This window comes from Astatotilapia calliptera, chromosome 16 (genome assembly GCF_964374335.1).
Source record: "Astatotilapia calliptera chromosome 16, fAstCal68.1, whole genome shotgun sequence".
In the NCBI taxonomy this organism is placed as follows: Eukaryota; Metazoa; Chordata; class Actinopteri; order Cichliformes; family Cichlidae; genus Astatotilapia; species Astatotilapia calliptera.
The window spans coordinates 2,225,892-2,249,215 of record NC_137437.1 but is presented as its reverse complement, the minus strand read 5'-3'; the positions used below and the strand labels follow the sequence as shown (position 1 = coordinate 2,249,215).

At 42.5% G+C, this 23,324-nt stretch overlaps 2 protein-coding genes across 2 annotated transcripts in view; one reads left to right on the top strand and one right to left on the bottom strand.

Moving 5' to 3' along the window:
* Positions 1 to 393: 393 nt before the first annotated feature.
* ttn.2 (titin, tandem duplicate 2) overlaps positions 394 to 23,324 on the top strand; it is a 228,147-nt gene continuing 205,216 nt past the window's right edge. The window contains exons 1-8 of the mRNA XM_080290745.1: positions 394 to 633; positions 6,263 to 6,366; positions 6,439 to 6,642; positions 7,603 to 7,890; positions 8,061 to 8,140; positions 8,388 to 8,599; positions 8,684 to 8,759; positions 21,910 to 22,065. Of these exons, the coding sequence (XP_080146871.1) occupies positions 6,276 to 6,366; positions 6,439 to 6,642; positions 7,603 to 7,890; positions 8,061 to 8,140; positions 8,388 to 8,599; positions 8,684 to 8,759; positions 21,910 to 22,065 (1,107 nt within the window). The 5' untranslated portion in view covers positions 394 to 633; positions 6,263 to 6,275. The remainder of the gene's footprint in view (positions 634 to 6,262; positions 6,367 to 6,438; positions 6,643 to 7,602; positions 7,891 to 8,060; positions 8,141 to 8,387; positions 8,600 to 8,683; positions 8,760 to 21,909; positions 22,066 to 23,324) is intronic.
* On the bottom strand, positions 11,068 to 13,295 carry LOC145421029 (uncharacterized). The gene is made up of 2 exons (XM_080290744.1): positions 12,172 to 13,295; positions 11,068 to 11,715 (listed from the first exon to the last, which is right to left on the bottom strand). The coding sequence occupies exons 1-2, from the start codon at positions 13,160 to 13,162 to the stop codon at positions 11,201 to 11,203; spliced, it is 1,506 nt and encodes a 501-aa protein (XP_080146870.1). The 5' UTR covers positions 13,163 to 13,295; the 3' UTR covers positions 11,068 to 11,200.

The window sequence follows — 23,324 nt, the reverse complement described above, 5'->3', positions numbered from 1 at the left end:
ACATTCACATAGTGATAAGAAAAATCAACATCCAGGTGTTTGTTAGCGAGAGATAAAAGAGCAAACGTTGTATTATACTACTGAGTCACCATCAGATGAGCCCCCACCCTATCTGCAGAGAAACGTGGAAGGTTGGCATTGATCAGATGATCAGATTGAGTTTATCGATGACTTTGGTAACACCTCAACTTTCAAACAAATCTCCTGATTCTTTGAAGCACATACAGTGAGGAAGAGGCTGCCTTGAGTAAAGCAGCTGACAGGTGTGACGAGTTGCACAAAATGTCTGCCTTTCCTCCCACAATCCCCTGCATTGCTGTACAGAGCTGACCAATGTCATGTGGTGCCCTGTGTGATGTCACAGCAGTATAAAGGCCTCACTCGGCCGACCAGCTGCCCTGAGCAGAGTCAGCGTTCCCAGCCTGGACGCCTCGGCTGGAGGGACTGCTGTTACGAGGAAAACTACAAAACTACACGGCGGCGTAGGCCTGTAGTTTTGTTTTTTTCTTTGGGGTTCCTTTGAGGCTCAACTGTTCCCCTTTTGGATTTTCTGACTCCGTTTTCTGGATAAAGATTTTAGATTTCCTGCTGAGCGCCCAAATCTGGGCTTCCCAGGCATCCTTGTCCAGACAAGTAAGTGTCTTTAAAGTTTTTTAAACTGTTGTGAATAATGAGCTCCAACGGAGAACCAGACAAAGTGATCTTTTTATATTTTTTTAGCTGAAGGTTAGAGCAGGGCATCCCAGAATAGCCGCTGAGAACATCAGATTGGATCCCAGCTGAGTGGCTGATGGCTTTTTAAGGGAATCAGCAGCAGGGCTATCAGTTGCCCCTCCAGATATGTGCCACATGGTGCCTGTCAATCAAACTGAGATGTGTTGGGTTGGAGGTGGTGATATTTTTAGTCGTTGGCTTTAGCGCCCAACCCCCGGGCACGGGGTGGTGGTGACTGACTGCAGCAACACTTCAAGGAAGCTTTTATTTTAGATTTGAGAATAGTCAACAGCTGAGCCGAGTTTGTATTTTAGTTTTATTAAATGTATTTACAATAAATTTAATATCATTTAGTTAATATAATGTTTTGAGCTTGTGTTTTATTTTTCAAGTGGAGGTTCTTGCATTTGGCTCATTTACGCTGTCATTGCTTTTAAGATGTTTCCAGACGTGTCCTATAACGAAACAGCCCAAGAACATTGATTTGCAATCTTAAAAAGTACATAAAATCTGAGTTAAGTGTTTTGTTGTTGCATTAAATATATTTACTTTGGAAAGTAATTTATTTTAACTGTTTATAAAAAGCATATAATATGAATACAAATGAAGAAAGTTAAATAGAAAGCAGGACTCAGGTTTCACAGAAAACGTAATAATCCTAAGAATTATTAGCAAGTCATCTTATTTCTGCTTCTAAAGCTGAAATGATTGCAAAATAATAATAATTCATTGTTTACATTATTATTGCTTTTATGCTTATTATAATTGAGCAGCAAACGAACGTTTCAGTCTGAACTCTGGAGGGGTGAGAGTGTAACTAATGTGTTATAAACGCTCCCCTTGCTTTGCCTCGGGCTCAGTTTCTGAACTGTGACATCATGTGCATCATGTGCATGTTCAGTGTTTCATTTCATCTGTTTAGCTATATCATGCTGTTATTGTTCAGTAGGTCCCACATCATAACTGTTATGATATTATTACTCCACATGATATAAAGATGAGAACATGTTTCTTAAGAGGTTTAAAAATGTTGAAAAACTCATGTTAATCATTTAAAAGTAAAAAATATATGTCTTTATGTTTGTATTCACATAATGTTTTTAGGGGCTTATGATAGTCCTTTTTGTTATTTATTACACAATGATTAATATAAATTGTTAATTATTTACTAATTTTAAATAAAAAAATTAAAATAATAAAATATATATACTGTTTTATGATGATGACATATATGATTTTATATATAATATTATTAATGTGGTTATTAAAATAATAAATATTAACATTGTGATTCTCTGGATGGAGAGTAAATTTTATGGTATTCAAAAGATCAGATTAATTAGAATGAACTGTCAGATATTCGAATGTTCATCTTTAGCGTGAAGGAAACAAATGAAACTTTACAATTGGAAATGAAATTAAATAAAAAATAAATAGATAAACATTTAAAAATTAATTCTATTAATGGCCCATTCTCCTTACAAAGTGAGATTAAGAATTTTAGCTCCATGGTTACGGCAATAAGATAATTCCACACATCATAACATCTCAAATAAAATTATTGATGTCTTTATGTTGAAATGATTCTTTATTTTCTGATTTGAAGCTCACCATTTTTTGTTTTCTTGAGATTTTCGACTAGTTAGAATAGAATAGAATAGAATAGAATAATCCTTTAATTTTCCCACAAGGGGAAATTTGGGTGTAACAGCAGCCAGAAAGACACATATACAACAAACAGTACACAGGACAGAAACATACACAGTTTTTCTTACATATTTACATCGAGGACAGTGGTTACCAAAAACAGATTGCTGTACCGTTATTAAATTAAATAAAATTAAATACAGATAAGAGGCAAACCAGGTTATAATGTGAACCGGTTGATAAGATAGTGCAGTTACAGCGCTGACGTAAACATCTGTGTTTGTTGGGAGCAGTTCTGATCGTGCAGTCTGACAGCTGCAGGGAGGAAGGACCTGCAGAAACGCTCCTTCATGCATCGAGGATGCAGCAGTCTGTCACTGAAGCAGCTCTGCAGTTCAGCAACTGTTGAAGTTGCTAAGTTGAAGCTGAATTACCTTAATAACCAGAGTGGGAGTTATTTCATGCCTCCAACAGCAACAGCTGTCAGTCTTTGTGCATTGTAAAGTTGACAAAACTCTCAGGTGGCCTGGACCAGATCCAGGAGGACTCCAGTGCCAGTCAAGACCAGTCAGAGCCAGTTTCACCAAAAAGGGCCAGTAAGACGCCCGGCAGAGCTTAGCAGTGCCAGTGAATGCTGCTGATAACGAATGAAACACTGATAAAGACAAACAAAATCCATAAGTTTTCCCTTCAGGCAGTGGGACAAATTCCTGTGTGACGGGAATGTCGCTGATCAATCAAACTAGGTCAAGTTTCACTGCCCTCGCTGACTCCAGTCTACTGATTTATTGACAGTTCATTAAATAGTGTGAACAGTTTCTAAATAATATAAAGCACATCGTTGACGTTCATCTTCTGATGTTGCCTGAAACAGAATTAATTATAATTAATGTGAAGAAAATTAAGCTCAAATAGGAAATGTATTCAGCCAGGTTAGACAAACAAATGTAATTCTTACCATGTTGTTCGTGTAAGTGTGACTTTTTCTTTCTACTAGCTTCTTCAGAAGGATACTGAGGCACTCCTAAAGCAGCAGAGTAATATTTGACTGATGAGTGGTGCTGTGAAAAACACTTTCTCTGTAGTTTCTGTAGTTTCAGTGCTTTTCCTAAACTTTCTGCCGTGATCCGGGACTAGCCTGGTTCAGGGGCACCTGCAGAGTTTTTCCGTAGGGGTGGCCACATGGGGGGTGGCTCAGCAAAAACAGAATTTTCAGTTTTATTATGCTGTTGTCAAATATAGGTTACTTGAAAAATATGTGTGTGTGGGGGAGGGGGGTTGCCTAGTTAATTTCCTGCTATTAAAGTCGATATCACTTAAAATAGGTAATTGATTGGTTGACTGAAGGTCCCAACCATCACTTTAATGATTCTCAGCACAGCTGAGCAGAAGCAGCTCAAGATTCTCAGACTGGAGCAAACGTGTTCAGGAAATAAGTATAAGATCATGGAAGAGTGTGAACTGCTGCTTGTCTCTTTGTTGGCAGTGATCCGTCCAGGGATTGGCACCAGCCCCCCTTGGTGCCCCCAGCTGGGTTTCCCACTGGTTGGACATAAACCTGAGAAACGTGCAGGATGCAGTCATACGTAACAGCTGCCTAATTTGGCTCCTTTTGAGCCCGGGAAGTTTAGAAGTTCATTTCCAATGCAGGCATCAGCAACAGTATTCGTTTGGTGACTACCAGCAGCTGTTTTGCTTCCACTCTCCCACCACTCGTGAATGAGAATCCAAGACGAAGCAATGCTAAGTGAGCTAGCCACCCTTACAAACATGAACTCAGACATAATGCCTGTGACTGTGGGCTGGAAGATGCCTTTATTAATCTGAAAGTGGCACTAAGAAACTTCTCATTTCAAACTTCCTGTTAATGCAAGTGGCTGATAGCAATGGCTAGAGTCACATTTGTAAAATACAGCCTTTACTGCTATTAAAGGGTCTTTGCCTCACACTATATAACACCTTGAGGCGACTGCTGTGGCTTTCCTTTAAGAATATGTAAAGTAAACATGTAAAATTTTACAATTTCATTTTTTACAAAAAAGTTCAATTATTAGATAAAAACCCTGAGGAAAAGCAAACTATCATAAAATCACAGCCCAGTCTACTGAACGAACTGAAACCTGAGAGCAGTTTCCCAGTTTTAAGCTGGTGTTCTGATCTGCCTGATCAGCTAGTGGTTTATCAGCCAGACTCTGAGGAGCCTGGACTACATCTGGGGATGTCGCTCCTAAAATAAACTCAGCAGAGTTCCTGTCAGCACACTAACCATCAAAGAGAAGCTGTGGACACAACATCTACAGAGCCTCAGATGCAGCTGTTTGTGTTTTTACATATGTTTTATTTACTGGAGTGAGCAGCAGTGGGATATTTGATGCAGTTTAATGAAGACAAAGATAGTGTAGTTTCATAGAGTGCTGAAAGATATTTGTTGTGGTCACATCTGAATATTTAAAAACTGATGCTGTGTATCTGTGGGCAAACTCTGTATGACATTCTGAGTGGAGATGATCTAATTCATCTGTGGTCGTTACCTAAACACAGGAAGATGTCTTCATTTTTGCAGATAAGAAATATAAAGACATGTATTTGGTACAGAATATGCAAAGGTTCATCCTGAAATATATTTTTCACTCAGATTATAGACCAGTGGTTTTTAACCTTGTTGGAGGTAACGAACCCCACCAGTTTCATGTGCGCATTCACTGAACCCCTCTTTTGTGAAAAATAAAATGTGATTTTTTTCAAATTCAAGACATAGATATGTTTTTTATTGGTGCACAAAATGAGCCGTGCATGTCACGGTGGAGGCTCTGCCGAACCCCTGGGATCGACTCACCGAACCCCTAGGGTTCGATCGACCCCGGGTTGAGAACCACTGTTATAGATGAACGTAATGCTTGTAACGTTGTTCTGCACATCCAAATGTGTCTTTCTTCATATCACCTATATTACCCACAATGCACCTTAAACTCATAGGACTCATATGTGAAGGTTACAGTATTACTCCTGTCACTGCATTATTGGGTAAAACTCTGCTGCAGTGGTGATTCCCTTTGAGATGTCCAAACTGAAGTAAAAGCCATCTTACTAACTTTGGAAGAGACAGCTTGTCTGAAGTCGTGCTGGTTTGACTGACAGCATGTTTCCAATGTAAAGGTAAAGTTAGCTTTAGATTTGTGCTTTACAGCCCTGTCTCTGTGGACAATTCAATAAAAAGGTAAAAACCATGAATTATGTCTATAAACAAAAATAGTTAGAGCCTATTTCTAAAAATCATCTGGACTCGTGAGTTAAACTAAGAAAATCTCAAGTCTTAACCCTATAATGAGTTTCTGAGACCTCGATCTCATCAGCATGATCAATACTTGCCATAATTTCAAAATGTTACGGACAAAACTCTTTTTTTTGTCTAACATTGTTGTTACCAAAAAGTTGCCAAAAACACCCAATATATGACATGCGATAAAAATATATAATAAATATAGAACAAAATATATCATACACAACATGATTTGGCAAAAAATAAATACACTTGTGGATTTTGTTTATGAGGGTTAATAAACATGGCTGGCTATTTTTTGATGGGTTGGGTCTTACAGGGTTAAAGACGACTCCTTAATTTTCTCCCAAACTGTAAAAAGCTAAAAACAAAGATCTCACAACAATAGTTAGAAGCTGAAAACTGCTGAGCTGAACTGGAGCAGTCTTATAGAGTAGACCTTATTATCTCTCTGGACTGACTCCTGATGTCCACTTCTGAGCATGATGTGGAGTGATACTGATATGTGCTGCCGGGTAATGCCAACAATTCTTTGAAAGGACGTTTCATTTTATGCTGCACTAATTTGTTGATGTTGTTTGACGTGTCCACTGACTGTGTCTTTGTCTTATTTGTGTGTAGGGTGCCAGCCAACATGTCAACACAAGCACCGACATTCACACAGCCGCTACAGAGCGTCGTGGCACTTGAGGGTAGTGCCGCGACGTTTGAGGCTCAAATTAGTGGTAAGACAGCTTCCAGACTGAACCGACTCACATGTTGAACCCGACCATTTGTGACTGTTCTGTCGTCCACAGGTTCTCCAGTTCCCGAGGTGAGCTGGTTCCGCGATGGCCAGGTTCTTTCCACCACCACTCTGCCAGGTATACAGATCTTGTTCAGCGATGGCCGCGCTGTTCTGAGGATTCCTGCTGTGACGGCTGCACACAGCGGAAGGTTTTCTGTTAGAGCCACGAACGGAGCTGGACAAGCCACAAGCACCGCTGAACTCCTCGTTACAGGTGAGAGCAGGGAGGCTGGGACACCGGTGACCTGGGAAAACACAGGAAAAATACACTGAAGTATTTTCCCATTCAAATCACTGAATTCAGGCGTTCCAATCACTTACATAGTCACTGGCTCCTATAGCATTCAGGCTGCTTCTACAAACATTCGTGAAAGAATGGTTTGCTCTCAGACCTCAACCTCAAGGTCCGACAGGCCAAGTTTTCTAAAACCGTGGAAATGCAAAAGCCCAAGAACAACGTGATTTAAGTCATTCATTTCTTATACGTTACCTTTCTAGTACAAATCTCCATCATCTCCATTATCAGTTTGCAGTTTGCCTGCTTGCTCGTTGCTGTATCAGCATGGCAGTATTATAAAGGAATACCATCAAAAGCAACAGAGGCACAAATACATCCAAAAACAAATCATTAATGTTGCTATACGCTACAGTAAAGTGAATCTTAGATGAGATCCTCAAACTCTCTGTGGGTTAGTGCCAGTCTAAATGTATCCTGCCGGTCTTTAACAGGGGGGGGGGGGGGGGGGGGTCGTGTAACTTAATCCAGTGATAAACTCAGCATAGATGCAGCTGTTGCAGCACATCATTGCATAAAGTTATTAACAAACTTAAACCCACTGAGGTCTGAATCGTTGATTTTAATTTATTAACGATAATATAAAAGACATCAGGACTCATTTTATTATGTACACAGAGACACTTCTGGTACCAGGCTGGTTCAATTTCTTTCCATTTTTCAGTTTTTCATGAGATAGCAGGTGTTTTTGGTCCACACTGACACGACAGCATCACGTCGTTATAGCAGATTTGTTATCTGCACAGAAATGGATGTAAACTGCAGTTACCAGATTACAACTCTTCATTTTTGTTTATTAGTCTTTGGTGCTTTTAGTTAGGTTACTGCTTGGTAAGGGCAGGTCAGCATTAAAATCAAGCTAATCTTCTATCTCTGCAGTGGAGACGGCGCCTCCAAATTTCCTTCAAAGACTTCAGAGTTTAACAGTGAGACAAGGCAGCCAGGTGAGGCTGGATGTGCGAGTGACAGGAATCCCAACACCAGCTGTGAAGTTCTACAGAGAAGGGGCCGAGATTCAGAGCTCGGCCGACTTCAGGATCCTCCAAGATGGAGACCTGTATACTTTGTTGATCGCTGAAGCCTTCCCAGAGGACTCTGGGACATATTCTGTGACTGCCACCAACAACAGCGGACGGGCCACCTCCACTGCCGAATTGCTAGTTCAGGGTAAGCACCACAGTTTAATTAATTCTTCAAATATGTCAAGTTTGGTCAAAATATTTTATGTGGACACGCATAATCCTCATAATAATTGAATACTCCAGTTTTTAATATGTGTTAAATGATAATTTACCATAATTAATCAACCTAAACTTTCATTTTTATTGTTGTTGCAGGTGAGGAAGCTGTGCCAGCTAAGAAACTGAAGACTGTTTCCACATCCCAAATATCGGCTTCCCAGAGCAGAGTACAGAGGGTGAGATAACCAAGTGTTCTAGGGAACAATTATCTGAGTTTAAGTTGATTAAAGTAGAAAGCATAGTTCTTAAATAGTAAATATTTCTTTTCCCAGTATTATTCAGGTACTTCTGCCTGACTGTCATGTTATGGTGACAGTACTGCTAAAAAAAATGCATGAAAAAGAAACAGAGTGTGGAATTAATGTTTAAAGGTCATGTTCATATCTCATTTCTTAGTAAATATAAAATGTTCCCCTTTTGAAGGTGGAGACTAGTTTCCAGGCCTCCACTAAGAGGGAGATCCATGTAGGAGAAGGAATGATCACTCAGCATTTGGCTCACAAAACCCCCCCACGGGTTCCTCCAAAGCCGACCTCCAAGTCCCCGCCGTCCTATGTTTCCAAGGTGACGGCAGGACGTCAGCAGTCCCCTTCGCCTGTCAGACATGTGAAAGGGCCAACACCGACACCTGTCAGGTATGCAAATGTGATCTCAGTGAAGGCAGGTGGTCATCTAAATTGACTACATGAACTGACTGATCTACGTGTTGTCGTCTACAGACCAGTGTCTCCATCCACCAAACTGTCTGTTTCTCCCATCCGACCAGTCAAGTCTCCCATCATGACCAGGAAACAGGTCAGAGCATCTATCTGGAGTCCACTTTCACTGTCAAGATGCTGTAACAGTGACTTAGTGTACATGCCTCGGTTTGTTTGGCTTTTCAGTTTGCTCATCAGCAAATACCAAAAAAAACATGAAACGCTGCATATTCCATGTATTTAACTGTATTAGTGCCATCTTCAGGTGTGGGGTAGCAACACAATTAGTGACTCTGATTTTGAATACCAGCTAGTTTTTGTACAAATATTATTGATCACTGATGGAACAGTCCTGTTTTCTCTGGTATTGTTGTTCTTGTCTTCCTGCAGAGATGCAGGGTGTAAGTTACTGTTAGAAAGTGTTATGGTTCAAAAATATTGGAGATGGACACCAGAGGAAAAACCCACAATAACAACACTGGTCCGGTCGGGTTGAGTCAAACGATGATTTAATGATCACACACGTGGGAGATGGACACTGTATGCAGACAGTCTCAGATCTCATCTCAAAAAACACATTTCCATAGTTTTATGAAATCAGGGTATTAGAACGCCCCCTCATGCGTAGTGACAGGTGTAATACAATCAATGTTGACAATTTTATTTAACACAAAGAATAACATTGTCTCCTTCCCGAGGGCAGACGCTAACTGCCCCCCTTCTCCTGGAACCGTCTGTACCCTGCTGAGACACAACATGGCAACTACAAGGACTCTTTCATTTATTAAGACCATTAGTGTGTATTGCTCTAAATCAAGTATATAATATTAAATGAATATTGCTGGATCAGCTACTTCTACTTAAAACATATTAAAACATGACTAAGCACAAAATCACCAAGAATGACATCTTATAAGTGCTGTGTAAGCGCGTGCGGCCTTCCAAGCTCAAAGCCTTTGCCCTCCATAGATCAGCCAGACTCGCGCTGGCTGTAGCTTTTAACCTTTAATTACCTTGAGCACAACTCTAAAATGAGCAACAAACTGCAATGTGTATGGAATGATCATGGTTACATCTGCAATGGAAAATCATGTTATTATTCTGGTACCTGTAAGAAAGATCAAATTAAAGTTATCACCATCACTGTAATGCAAAGAATAATGTAAGATCAAAAACTTCAATTTATGCTTAATGCAAAGCTGGTTATATACTTCTAAGGAACTAATAATGACATATTAAAATATTAAATGATAATGAGAAAAACATCCCCTCCTTATTCTACAATTCCCTCTGTTGACCTCTGGAGAATCCAGAGGTCACAAACAGTTGTGTCCCTCCTTGGCCTACACATTCAGCTCCACATGCATCATTGGCATCATGGACATTGGAGTAATGACTCCAGGGTCCACTGCCCTCACAGACATACTTTTGAACATTCGTCTGGCACAAGGGATGAGACAACAACAAATAACCATAATACCCACCACAATAGACAAAGAAAACATGACCGAAGCGATGACCCCCTTCCACCGTCCGAACACTGAGGTCAGCCAGCCTTCTAACGGATTACCAACACCGGAGTGATCATGCATAGTTTCAGAAAGGCTCTTTAGGCCCTCCAGAGCCTTGGTTACCGACCCATCTGCTTCGCTAGCCCCTCCAATCCGTCTCTGGTCAGGTTAGAGAGCCTCAGTACATTGTAATGAACATAATTAATCCTATCTACATTCTTATTTGGAGTCACTGGAAAGAAAGCAGAACGATTAGTTTTTTCTAGGAAATTAACTTTAATTAACCCTTTTGGATCAACCCCCGCTATTTCCACCCCCAAAATTAAATACATAGATTGTTTGCGATGCCAATTCCCCAATGATAAAGTTAACGCGTTTCCAGAGGGGCTAAAATCCCTCTGTAGTTTAAGCCCGTTTTCTGATCCTGATTCTAACGGTTCCCAATTTTGCCCAGTGTAACCCCTTACCTGGTCCCACTTACGGCACCAGCTGTCATAAGGACGATTTCCCCTCTCACAGTGCGTACTCACTGAATAATCCCAACAGACCCACACATTGTATCCCCTCCAAGCACTGCCGACGTCCCTGCAATTAACAACATCACACAGATCAAACGTAAAGGAAGTTGTGGAGCCAATAACATAATCTAATTCTAAACCACCATATGTGCTGAGACACTCATCCTTTTTACCAGAGACCTCGCGCTTCACTCTTGCCCGCAACCTTAAATCACTATGGACCACGCGTGATGTACTTGGTGTATGAAACAACGCCGGACTGGCATGGCCTCCGTGCTCAGACTGGTTTCCCGGGTCGGTCTGCAACAAACAAATCAAAAAACAAATCGCCATGATTAGCAACATAGTTAACATCAAACTCATAATAATTTTGAACATTGTGATGGCTTTTGAGACTCTTTTTTCATCACCAGTGTCTAATTGTTGTGATGGCATGGTGGTATGTGAATGTTATGGTGTAGTAAAAAGTTCAAAGCCCTTTATCAGAGCCTCTCTCTTGTTTTAGGTGTTCAGTGTGATACCGCTCCTTTTCGTTGGCGCGGCGATCTCCTCCTTGGCTGCTCCTCTTTCTTTGACCTTCCGGGTAGACTACCGGTCGGTCCGTTGCACAGGTGTGAGGGATTATTGTGCCGCTCAATTTCACCTGCGTCGGGTTGAGATTGATCCTTCCCCACCAAGCCCTCGTGCGCAGCTGCGCACTGCGTCCAATGATACCAGGTGTCGCCTTTCCCCTTCAGTTGGACCGCTGTCGCCGTCCGAGCCGATACCTCATATGGACCAGTCCAGCGGGGCTCCTTCCACTTTCGTTTGATGACTCTCAGCCACACTGTTTTCGCGTCCGGGACCTCTCCTTCTCCTGTGGGCCCCTTACAAGCCGCCTGTTTCGTGAAACTGGACACTAGCGCCTTTAGCTCGTTCCAGTAGTCTGCGTGGGACCGGTTCCCCTTTTTGTCCCGTTCACCCGAGCCCACCGTCCAAGGTGCCGGAAACTGTCTCCCGGTTTGCAGCTCGTATGGTGTAAAACCTGTGGATTGATTAACAGAACATCTTATGGTCATCAACGCAACCGGCAGGGCTGCGACCCAATTTAGCCCTGTTTGCGCGCAGATTTTTGCCAATTTGTTTTTCAAATTTAGGTTCATTCTTTCTACTTTCCCCTGAGACTAAGGATGATAGACCGTTCCAAATTTATGCTGGACGCCCAACATTTTTTCTACTTTTTCCAAATCTTGATTTTTAAAATGGGTTCCATTATCTGATCTAATTCTTTTCGGGAACCCATGACGGGGAATGTAATAATTGATTAAACACTTAATGACAGTCTTAGCATCCTCCTTTTTTGTAGCCCAGGCCTCTGGCCAGCCGGTCAAAGCGTCAACACACACTAGCAAATATCTTACACCGCCCGGCCCGGAATCAATCATATCAGTGAAATCAATAACAATCTCCTCTCCCGGCCTCTCAGGGGGCCGAAACTTACCCACTTCCGGTTTTACTGCTGGCTTAGGATTGTGTGCCCCACAGATTAAGCACATCCTGGCCTTCTCCCTTATCATTCCTCGCAGCTCAGGATGCCACCAATGACACAAATTTCTTTCCATCTGGGCTCTCCCCACGTGGGCAAGTCCGTGGGCTTCATCCACCTTCTGTTCTGCCATTTTGGCTGTCAGCACGGGGCGCCCGTCTGGCCCCCTCCACAAATGTCCATCCTGCCAGGCTCCTTTGTTTTTCCACACCCCCTTTTCCTCTGGGGATGCCTCCTCCTGGGCCCGTTTAACTTCCTCAATCAGGTCAACAGGTATCTCTTCTTCTGATGTTACCTGTATCATTTGTCTCTGTCCTTTGTAGCCTGCGGCCTCCTTTGCGGCTTCGTCTGCTCTCTGGTTTCCTTTTTCCACCATACTGGTTCCTTGGGAGTGAGCTTTGCATTTTATAATGCTCACCTCCTCTGGGTCAGCCAAGGCCTTTTCCAGTTCCTCCATTTCATGTTTGTGGGAGATAGGTGCATTGGTTGCTGTTCTGAATCCTGCTCTTTTCCACTGAGGCAGCTCCACATGCGCTGCTCCAAACGCATATGCCGAATCGGTGTAGATGTTCACTCTCCTGTTCTTGGCTAGTCTCAAAGCTCGAGCTAAGGCTATCACTTCAGCTCTCTGGGCCGACTGCTTTCCCTCAATCCTTCCTGACTCTCTGACCTGATAATCTCCTTCTACTCTGCAGACCACCGCATACCCTGCTTTCAGTCCTCCTTCGTCTCGGTGGCAACATCCATCGGTGAACCAGTCCTCAGCTCCCGGTATGGGTTCGGCCTTCAGGTCCTCTCTAATCTTTTCCTCGATCTGTGCTCTTTTGGCGCAGTCATGTGGTTCCCCTACACCCATTAAATCTGCCATGTTAATTCCTTCATGTGTGAATGTCAAATTTGGGGCCTCTAAGACTTTGCTCAGTCTCTGTTGTGCCCGTGGTGACATACAAAATGCTTGTGAATTTACGTATGCCACTATGCTATGTGTAGTGAGTATTTTTAGTGGGTGTTCTCTCACTACATGTGCTGTTTTTTGGATAATTCTAGCAACCCCTGCTGCATGTTGTGTGCATGTAGGATGCTTTGCTTCTGTTGGATGTAGTTTTACACTAACATACATGAGCACCTCTCTACCCCCCCCTTTTTTCTGAAACAACACTCCATTTACAATTGAGTTTGTTTCAGAAACATCTAAATAGAATGGCTCGTCATAATTGGGTGTGGCTAAATCTGAGGCCCTTGACAAATCCTGTTTTACCCTAATAAATGCGGCTTCAGCTTCAGGCGTCCAAGGCAACTCAGCCTTAAAGTTTCGAACACCAACTTGCTTCATTAGGCCCCTTAAAGGGGCAGTTTTTCCTGCATAATCCGGAATGAACTGCCTGCTGTAACCTGTTAAACCAAGAAAAGAAAGCATTTCTCTCACAGTTCGCGGTTTTGGGTGTGTCAAAATTTGGTCTCTGTGTGTGTTCATCAAACCCACTGATTTGTGTGCGATTACCCGGCCCAAAAAGGTCACTTCAGGGCGAACCAACTGCAGCTTGTCTTTACTTACTTTAAAGCCACATTCCGCCAACCTATTCAACACAACGAACGATGCCGCTGTACAATCCGCTGCTGACGGGGCTGCAATGAGAAGATCATCAACATATTGTATTAATGTACAATCATTAGGCAAATTACATGACGACAGGGCTTCTTTAAGCACCTGATTGAAAATGCCTGGAGAAAGTGCAAAGCCTTGTGGCAAACGTGTGTATCTGAGTTGTTGGCCTCTGTATGTGAATGAAAAAATGTCTCTGAGTGACTCATGCAGAGGAAGACAAAAGAATGCATTTGCCAGGTCAATGCATGTGAACCACTTTTGGTCACATGTGATAGCTGATAAAGCTGTGTACGGATTTGGTACCGGTGCAGTAGTAGAGAGCAATATTTCATTAATGGCTCTCAAATCATGTGCCATACGGTATTTTCCTGTTCCATGTTTCTCCACTGGTAGAATTGGTGTGTTCCACAGTGAGTGAGAGGGCTCTAACACCCCGGCCCTTAGCAGGCCTTCTATTGTTTCTGTAATTCCTGCCTCTGCTTCAGGCTTGTGTTTATACTGTGGTCTATTAATTGGTGTGTGTGACTTGAGCTGGAACAAGACAGGAGGACACTTAGCTAGGCCAACATCCGTGGGCCCTTTTGACCATAGACTGTCAGGCAGATTCGACAGTCCAGCAACTGCGTGAGGATGATCTACACACTCCTCACCATGTGTTTTTGAAATTTCTTTATGTTCCAAGATCACTATATCCTCACAGGCACAAGTTATGCGATAGGTTTTACAATTTGGAGCATAAGATAAGTTAGGAATTTGGGTTCTTTGCCACCCTGTGTCGTCCAGTGCTCGCCTGACCATTGGACCTAGATCACCTGCACCATGACCTTGGTGGACCGCCAATGTAATGTGAGGGGTTGAATTTTCTTCCACATTGTACCAAAGCAGTTGTTCATCAGTTAATTTCACAGCCGCGGCTACACCTTCTGGTCCGATGTAGATGTCATGTGTTTGCACATTCCACGTCTGACCTTCAAGATCAGATTGAAATAATTCACGATAGGTGTCGTCATTCTCTTTATCATAAAACAGGGTAACGTGGTAAGGGTCGCGCGGAGGGGAGTAAACTGCCAAGCTCATTATCCAGGGTCTCCACAGCTGAAATTGCCTCAGAACATCCTCTTTCACTAGTCTCCCCCAGTAGATATTGACTTTTGCTCTTTCACAGTCTTGAAGCAGATATTGAGTCTTTGAACTTGTTCCCAGGCACGGAAAATGCTGGCCCCCTGGCAGAGTCACAGATAATCCATCTGCTGTACATGTGATTGTGGCGCCCAACTTCACGAGCAGGTCCCTGCCCATAAGATTTACTGGCGCTTGCGATGACACCACATAGTTGTGTTTCAAAGTCTGCTTGCCCAGCTTTGTCAAAGCTGGGTCAGTCACTGGCAGAGTTGTCGGGATCCCGGAAAAACCCACCACGTTCACTGTGTGGCAGGACAACGTTGCACTGTCTGGTGCTGCTCTCAAGGTTGAATATGTTGCTCCAGTGTCTACCAAGAAGGGCAATTCTGTCCCTTCTATAGTCATTAACAGCATGGGATCTGCCAGCACCCTACTGTTTGGTCCCTCCGGGTCCCTTCAGTACTGGTCCTCCCTCCAGTCAGCCACTGGATACTGCGTGGCTGGTGCTGCACTCGGGTTTGGGGCCTGATATGCTCCCCTAGAGCCATCTCTTGCTCTCGGAGCTCCACGTGCCTGGGATTGGTAGCCTCTTCTTTCATTGTTCTGACGACGTTCTGGGCAATTTCTGTTCCAATGACCCTCTGCTCCACACCTCCAACAGACATTCCAAGGCACACTGCTGAGATTCCCCGTGTCACGAGCTCTTTGTACTCCCCCCGCTGAGCCACCACGCCCTCTGTACGATCCACCGGTTCCCCAATTCCCTGTGGGTTGGTTCTGCCTTGGTGCATTGGCGGGCCATCCGTCATTAGTGCAGGGACCCGGGCCACTATCTGGCCATTCAGGCCCAGGACCAGGCTGGGTCGCAACTATCATAATTTTTTCTGTTTTTTCTTTTTCCTCTTTTTTCTTTTCGCTGGCTTTGTTTCTGGCCTCCACCAACTGTAGTTTGAGTAGAGACGCTTGTGCCTCCTCCAACTCTTTTTTCTGCTTGTTCGCCCTGTCCTGCTCCAGCTGCAAACGATGTGAGACGTGTCTTTCCCACTGCACCGAATCTGCTACGGCAAAATCTGGGTTTTTCTGTAGATCTTCTGTGACCTGGTTTGGCAGCCCTGCCAGCACCGCTGAGCGAAACCATGCCCGATGTTCACCTTCTCTACCCGGATGGGTACCTGTTTCTAACAACCACTGATCTCTGGCTTTTTCTAAAAACTCTCTAGGTGTGTTTTGGGGGTCCCAAATTATTTTAGGTATGGCTCCTGTATTAGGGGTTGGGTACTTTTCACGGACTGCGTCAGACAAAGCACATTGCACTTCATGGTAAGGCAAATCATTTGCATGGCGAGTTGTGCGAGCTATAGCCTCTACATCTGCTAGCCCACCACCGAGCATACACCGCGCAGAAATGGCGCGAAAATCGCCAATCGCAAGCTCCTCTCCTTCTGTTAGTCTGCCTAATTCACGCAACCACCTTGCTCCTCCCCCAGTTATAGGTGGAAGCTGTTTAACCAATGCCTCCAAATCTCTTACTTTGTATGCGCGGTACACTGGTTCATTTTTTGCACCAGCCACTAAAGGCAAATTATAATGAGTACCCGCAGCTTTTTCTGCTTTGGTCACAGTTTTACACTGTCCCAATTTTCCCTTGCCTTTTGAACTCTTAAAAATAGGCCTCCTCTGTCCCTGCTCTTTCTTCACCTGTCTTGACCTAAGATTCCTGGCTATACTTGGTTCTGACGCGACTCCTCCTCTGTCGTTATCTTCGTCATCTTCTTCCTCCTCTGTGGTAGATGAATCTTTGTCGCTCTCCTCTTCTGCCATGCTTTTGGTCATTTTGTCCTTTACGGTCTTCAGTGTATTTAATACTTCCAATAGCCCTTGCGGGGCTTCAAGCATTCGTCCGAATACTTCTCCTGTCCATGTGTCTGACTTGGCCATTGCTTTGGAGTGTTTTGACCTGGTTTGGGCCTGCTCTTCTCTTGCTGGTGTTGGCAGTCCGATGAAAGCCGGTTGTGCCATCCTTTCCACCGGTGAAATCATTTCCTCGTTTGTTGGGGTCCAATCCGCTTCTCCAGTCTGGTCTGGCAGGCTCTCTCTTGATGCTTCGGCTTTTGGCCTGTCTCCTCTCTCATGTGAACTAGAAGGCAAAGGCAAGCCTTCCTCTGCAGCTGATGTTATCTCTTTCCCTTCCCCATTCAGGGACTGACATTTAACTGTCATAGGCCCTTTATTATGAAACACCCGTGGTGCTCTGGTGTATTCAACATCAGCTACTCCTCCTACAACCACTGCCGTCTGTCCATCGGGGCCTTGAACTTGTCCTCCTCTGAGGGTCATTACAGGCATGACATATTGTCGTCCTACGGCATTAGATGTTAATGTGGCCCAAGGAAGAATCTCTGCTGTGTGATACTTGTTAGCATCTCCTGGTTTTGGAATCCAGTTCTTCATTTGGTTTTCCAGCTTCTTATTTTGGTCTTTCAGTTGTTTCAAAGCCTCCATTATGCTTTCCATATCTTCTGTTTCAGGTGTGTCATCCTCCTCCATCCAGGAAGATGCTCCATTCCACAAGAACATCCACTTGCAACACTTTGCATGAGTTTGCTGTAGTTTCTTGATTTGTTGTTTAATCTTCCAGTTAATTGAACGTTTCTCTGCCTCGGCTTGCAGTTGTTCCAATTGCTGCTCACATCTCTCTCCTTCTATTTTGAGCACAAGACTTAGGGCTATTTTGTCATCCAGCCCTCTCTGTTGGGAAGCAATAAACTTGTTTAGCTCAGCTTCCATTGCTTTGGCTTCCTTCTCAGCTAACTTTGTTGATCCAGGGGAAGCTAAGCGAATAGCTTTTTTTAACTGTTGCTGCTGCTCCTTTAGAGGCTTATAGCCTCTGTGCCCAGTAGGTGTCGTGTTCGGGCCGTCAGCCATTATCCTAGAACACAAGCTTACCTCCCTTTTTTGTGACGTTTTACGGCTCCTCCTTCTGGATCACTCCGCAATGTCTGCCTGTTAGCTTTCAGAAATACTTTCGCTCCTCCCAGGGTCACTGTCTCCTTGTAATCTGCTTGGTAAGACACACAGCCAACGCAGTGTGTCAAGACTTAACCAAGCCTCTTTTATTATTCACTTTTAATAACTACTTTTCACTCTGGAACATAAATGTTATAAACTCATACACACTGCATGTTAACTTTGGGGCACAAAACAATAACACAGCTCAAATGCATTCACACAGCCTTAAATTTTTCACAGAAAATTGCTCCAAAGCAATATCATGTTTGCTCACAAACTAACAAATTCACTGTGTTGTTTACCGAGCGAGGGAGCAATGGACCAATTAAATCCAAACTCCTCAATAATTAGCTGTATAGCTCGCTCTACTTCAATGCCAAACCATAGTACTGTGATTAGCTTTATTCAAATCAAATATATGTTTCAAAGCCTTTCAAACACACACCCACACCCACAATTTCAACCACGCACTCTCAAGCACACATTTGTCTCCTTTAAATCTACTAATCGCTTGGAGACATCTCCACAGATAATTACATTATTTCCCAAGCAAGCATATCAAAATCAAAACCGTCTAGTACCGACTCTATCTTAGCCTGAGCAAAGTGGGCGGCCTCTGTGGGCTCCCAATTTGGATCATTTTCATGCTCAGTCATCTCCTTTAAGCCTTGAAATAAAAATAGGCAACGTTGTATATAGGCATTTAGCTCATGCAGCTCAATCTCGGACCACACTGTCATCTCATAAGGTGAAACACCTTCCTCAGTCACTATGTGACATTTGCAGGTCACCTCCAATTGACCGTCTTCCTCTGCTATTTGTATGTTACAGGTTGCAAAATAAAGCACAGGCATGTTTGCTTATTCTATTTAAACAACGATTTAACAGTATTAAATGGGACTGTTTAGTGCATGGGACACAATATAATCATTTATTGTTGAAGGGACAAATGTCAAAAGGGGTTCTAACAGGTCCACTTTATTGCGTGCTCATAAATTATTGTTATCTGGGTCACTCACCCAATGTGCTTTATTGTTTGAAATTATTAATTATGTCACGCTTATTAGTGGCTCATATTTATTTAAGGCCTATGTTTGAACTTGACAACAAAGGCAGAGCATCATTTCATCCTTTCAGGGTGAAACACTCCACTTTCTCTGTGTCATGGCAGCTCAGAAAACTTCATGAACTTTACTTATTTAAAGATATGACTTAAAATCAGTTGTATTATCAGTATAAAATATTTAAGATTTAATTAAATTGTTTTCAATTGACTTACAGCAGCTTACTCTGATCTAGGAACACTCTCTTATGCTCCTCAAAAACTGAAGTTACTCAGTCTTAAATGCTTTTTACATTACATAAATCAACTGTGATTAACAAATAACCTTCTAGTGATTCCCACTTGGTTTAAAACATTCAAAAGCCTTCTAGGGATCTATTCTGATCATAACCTATGTGTTTGTAAGCTTGTTTGCATTTAACCCTCTGCACTCAAGGCATTTACTACACTTTATCAATCCGGACAGTCACGCCGAACGAAGCTTCTGACCTTCAAAGGCCGAGTGCCAACTCATTATAAGCACATTTGCAAGGTATGTCTGAAAATTATTTAAACCACTCTCTTTAAATCAGAAACTATTGACATCTTTAACATCAAAACCAGCAGCATATTTACAAACTTTCAGCAATAAAAGGCCTTCTGCTTCTAAGGCTCACACACACTCTGGGCAGGAAGTGAAAAGCTCTGTTCTCCTCCCAGCCACACACTCATTTGCATGTTCACACCGTCTAAAAATAGCTCTCAGCGCTGCAGCTGCGCTCTCATCACACACAGGGTCACACAAAGCTCAGATAGAATTCTATTCACAAAAGACGTCTTATATTTACAACCACTGACAGGCCTGACAGATTCAGCACCTAACAAATTTCGACAAATTTAAATTAACGGGTCCAACCGAAGAAAGTTTCACTTTTTTGTAATCAATCAAACAGTATCTGTTACTTCTGGGAACAGTTTCTGACCTAACTTCTAAATCCCTAACTCAATTTAACTTTGTCCAAACAAGCACATGACACCGTTTCAAACGATGAGGAGTCTCGGTAACTCCTAGCTTATTTCGGGATGCCCTGTACCCCACAGTTAAACCAAAACTGAACTACCCCTGTTCGCCGACAGGTCAAGACCGCGCGTCCACGGCCAGGAGGGGGCGTAACCCCCGGGCTATGTGCTTCTTAGCAGACTTCTGGGCTGCCGTCCTATAATAATTTTAACCTAACCGATTTTGAAAAATTTTACCATAACGGGTCTCACCGAAGAAAGATAACTTTTTTACGACCAATTAAACAGTCTCTGTTACTTCTGGGAACAGTTTCTGTCCTAATTTGTAAAACTATTAACCAGTCTCTGTTACTTCTGGGAACAGTTTCTGTCCTAATTTCCCTACCAAACTACCTGAGCCTTCAGCTCAATATCCAGGGACTCAAACCCAACATTCTCTGTTACTTCTGGGAACAGTTTCATATTTCTTCAACTTCATTAAATACTCTTAAACAACTTTAACTGCATAACACACGGTGATTCTCATCAAAATCAAAACAGACACCCACCAGCAACGTCAGTGAGCAAACTTTTAATTTAATGCAGCCCAATTTGGCACAATTTGGGAATCAACTCAACAGGCAGTGCCTTACCTTTTAGATGCACCCGGGAAGCTCACTCACATCAGATCCCTGGTCCGTGCCTGTCCGCTCGACAACCTCAGACCGTCCACACCTCGCACGTCCACCCCAATACCACAGGACGAGCCCCCAAAATGTTATGGTTCAAAAATATTGGAGATGGACACCAGAGGAAAAACCCACAATAACAACACTGGTCCGGTCGGGTTGAGTCAAACGATGATTTAATGATCACACACGTGGGAGATGGACACTGTATGCAGACAGTCTCAGATCTCATCTCAAAAAACACATTTCCATAGTTTTATGAAATCAGGGTATTAGAACGCCCCCTCATGCGTAGTGACAGGTGTAATACAATCAATGTTGACAATTTTATTTAACACAAAGAATAACATTGTCTCCTTCCCGAGGGCAGACGCTAACTGCCCCCCTTCTCCTGGAACCGTCTGTACCCTGCTGAGACACAACATGGCAACTACAAGGACTCTTTCATTTATTAAGACCATTAGTGTGTATTGCTCTAAATCAAGTATATAATATTAAATGAATATTGCTGGATCAGCTACTTCTACTTAAAACATATTAAAACATGACTAAGCACAAAATCACCAAGAATGACATCTTATAAGTGCTGTGTAAGCGCGTGCGGCCTTCCAAGCTCAAAGCCTTTGCCCTCCATAGATCAGCCAGACTCGCGCTGGCTGTAGCTTTTAACCTTTAATTACCTTGAGCACAACTCTAAAATGAGCAACAAACTGCAATGTGTATGGAATGATCATGGTTACATCTGCAATGGAAAATCATGTTATTATTCTGGTACCTGTAAGAAAGATCAAATTAAAGTTATCACCATCACTGTAATGCAAAGAATAATGTAAGATCAAAAACTTCAATTTATGCTTAATGCAAAGCTGGTTATATACTTCTAAGGAACTAATAATGACATATTAAAATATTAAATGATAATGAGAAAAACATCCCCTCCTTATTCTACAAAAGTATATATGTATATATGATGTAACTGAAATTACAGCATTTGGCAATAGTAATAACAATTTTTAGAGGCAACATGAAAATCTGCAGGAGATCACATGTAACATCAGGATACAGAGGAAAAATAAAACACAATGAATAAAGTTTGAAAACTGGTTCATAAAGTGGCTTTGATCTGTCTCTCGAAGCACACACACAACAACTGCTGTTAAAATCTGCAGACCTTCATTTTTTGAACGTGTGTTAGATAAAGCGTAACCTCAATCGACTACTTGCAGGTATCTACCTCTGCAGAGGTTCTGCCGCCCTGGAAACAGGGAGACTACGCGACTGAGGCGAGCTATACCAGCATGGCAAGCATGACCGCTGTCAGCAGCACCACTCAGCTTCACATGGAGAAGCACTGGGAGCAGCAGGTGGCTGCCACCAGAGAGGTGAGAGTGGTACAGCCTGCATGCTGGTTAACTCAACTCAATCAGTACATCCAACCTGACATGCGTTTTGTTTGTGACTGCAGAATGAACACGGACAAATACTCTGTTTTTAATTTTGCTTTTTAAACTGACATCACTAACTTTTATGTTGTGAACATGTTGGCCCAGCTGTGCCGATGTATTGGATGTAAAGTGAACATGCATTTATTTTCTGTTCTTTCTGTCTTCTTCTTTTCTTTTCTTTTAATGCAACGTTGTCCTTTCTTGGTTATTAGCTGTGGCTTCTAATGTGATTATCCTGTTTGCCAGAGTGTGACTCTTTGTCATTTTGACCCAGTCTTCCTTCAGGACATTGTTACTGTTTTGAATTCACTCATAACCTTAAAATCATATTTATCGAATTGAACTCATCATAGAGATAATATCAGTAACAATCAAGCTCTGGGCAGCAAAAGGGTCAGTTTTGAAAAATGTATGTTCAATCCAAAGAAAAAACAAAGCTCTTTTTAAGAAGGTGTGGCTGAAAAATTCTAAATCAGTTTGCAAACAAGACGTTTCTGTGAGATCTTTTAGAATTGAGTTTGTAGGCATAAATGGTAAATGGCCTGTATTTGTGCTTTACTTAGTCCCTAAGGACCCCAAAGTGCTTTACACCACATTCAGTCATCCACACATTCACACACATATATACTGCACTAGTGCGCTGCACTAGTCAGCAATGATAAGAGAAAAAAGGAAGGTCCCATTTTAACCATACACAGCAGGTTTATTGACATTCTAGTAAATAAGAAAAGTTTATTTATAGAGCACTTTTTACAGGCAAAAAAATCACAAAGTGCTGTACAAATCACAATTATTAAAATAGCCAGCACTGCATCATTTAGATAAGAAGTTTTTGGCTCAGGATAAAGAGAGAGTGTTTGGTCACATTGTTGAGAAAATGACCCACATACTGAGGGCTCGAGTTCCTGCGACAGTGCCCTGGGTTTGTGTCTTCCCACAGCCACCTTATGCATTTAATTCATCAGGTGACTGCAGATCAGGATGGTAGAGCAGCTCATCTAATAACTGGAAGGATGATGAGTTGATCCATGGCTGCTCCGAGCTGCATGCCAAGTATCCTTGGACAAGATACTGAACCTCAAGTTGTGAATCTTGGATAGAAGACTGCGTGATATTTCACTTCTGTGTTGCGTGACTTTATGGATGCTTTATTTGTCGTGTTTTTTTCAGTCCTTAAGGCTTTTGGTGGAGCATTG

Coding starts and splice junctions, on each gene's coding strand:
- LOC145421029 (XM_080290744.1), bottom strand. CDS start 13,162: ATGTCACCACGGGCACAACAGAGACTGAGCAAAGTCTTAGAGGCCCCA. Junction 11,716..12,171: donor AGCAGTAAAACCGGAAGTGG/GTAAGTTTCGGC, acceptor ATCAATCCACAG/GTTTTACACCATACGAGCTG.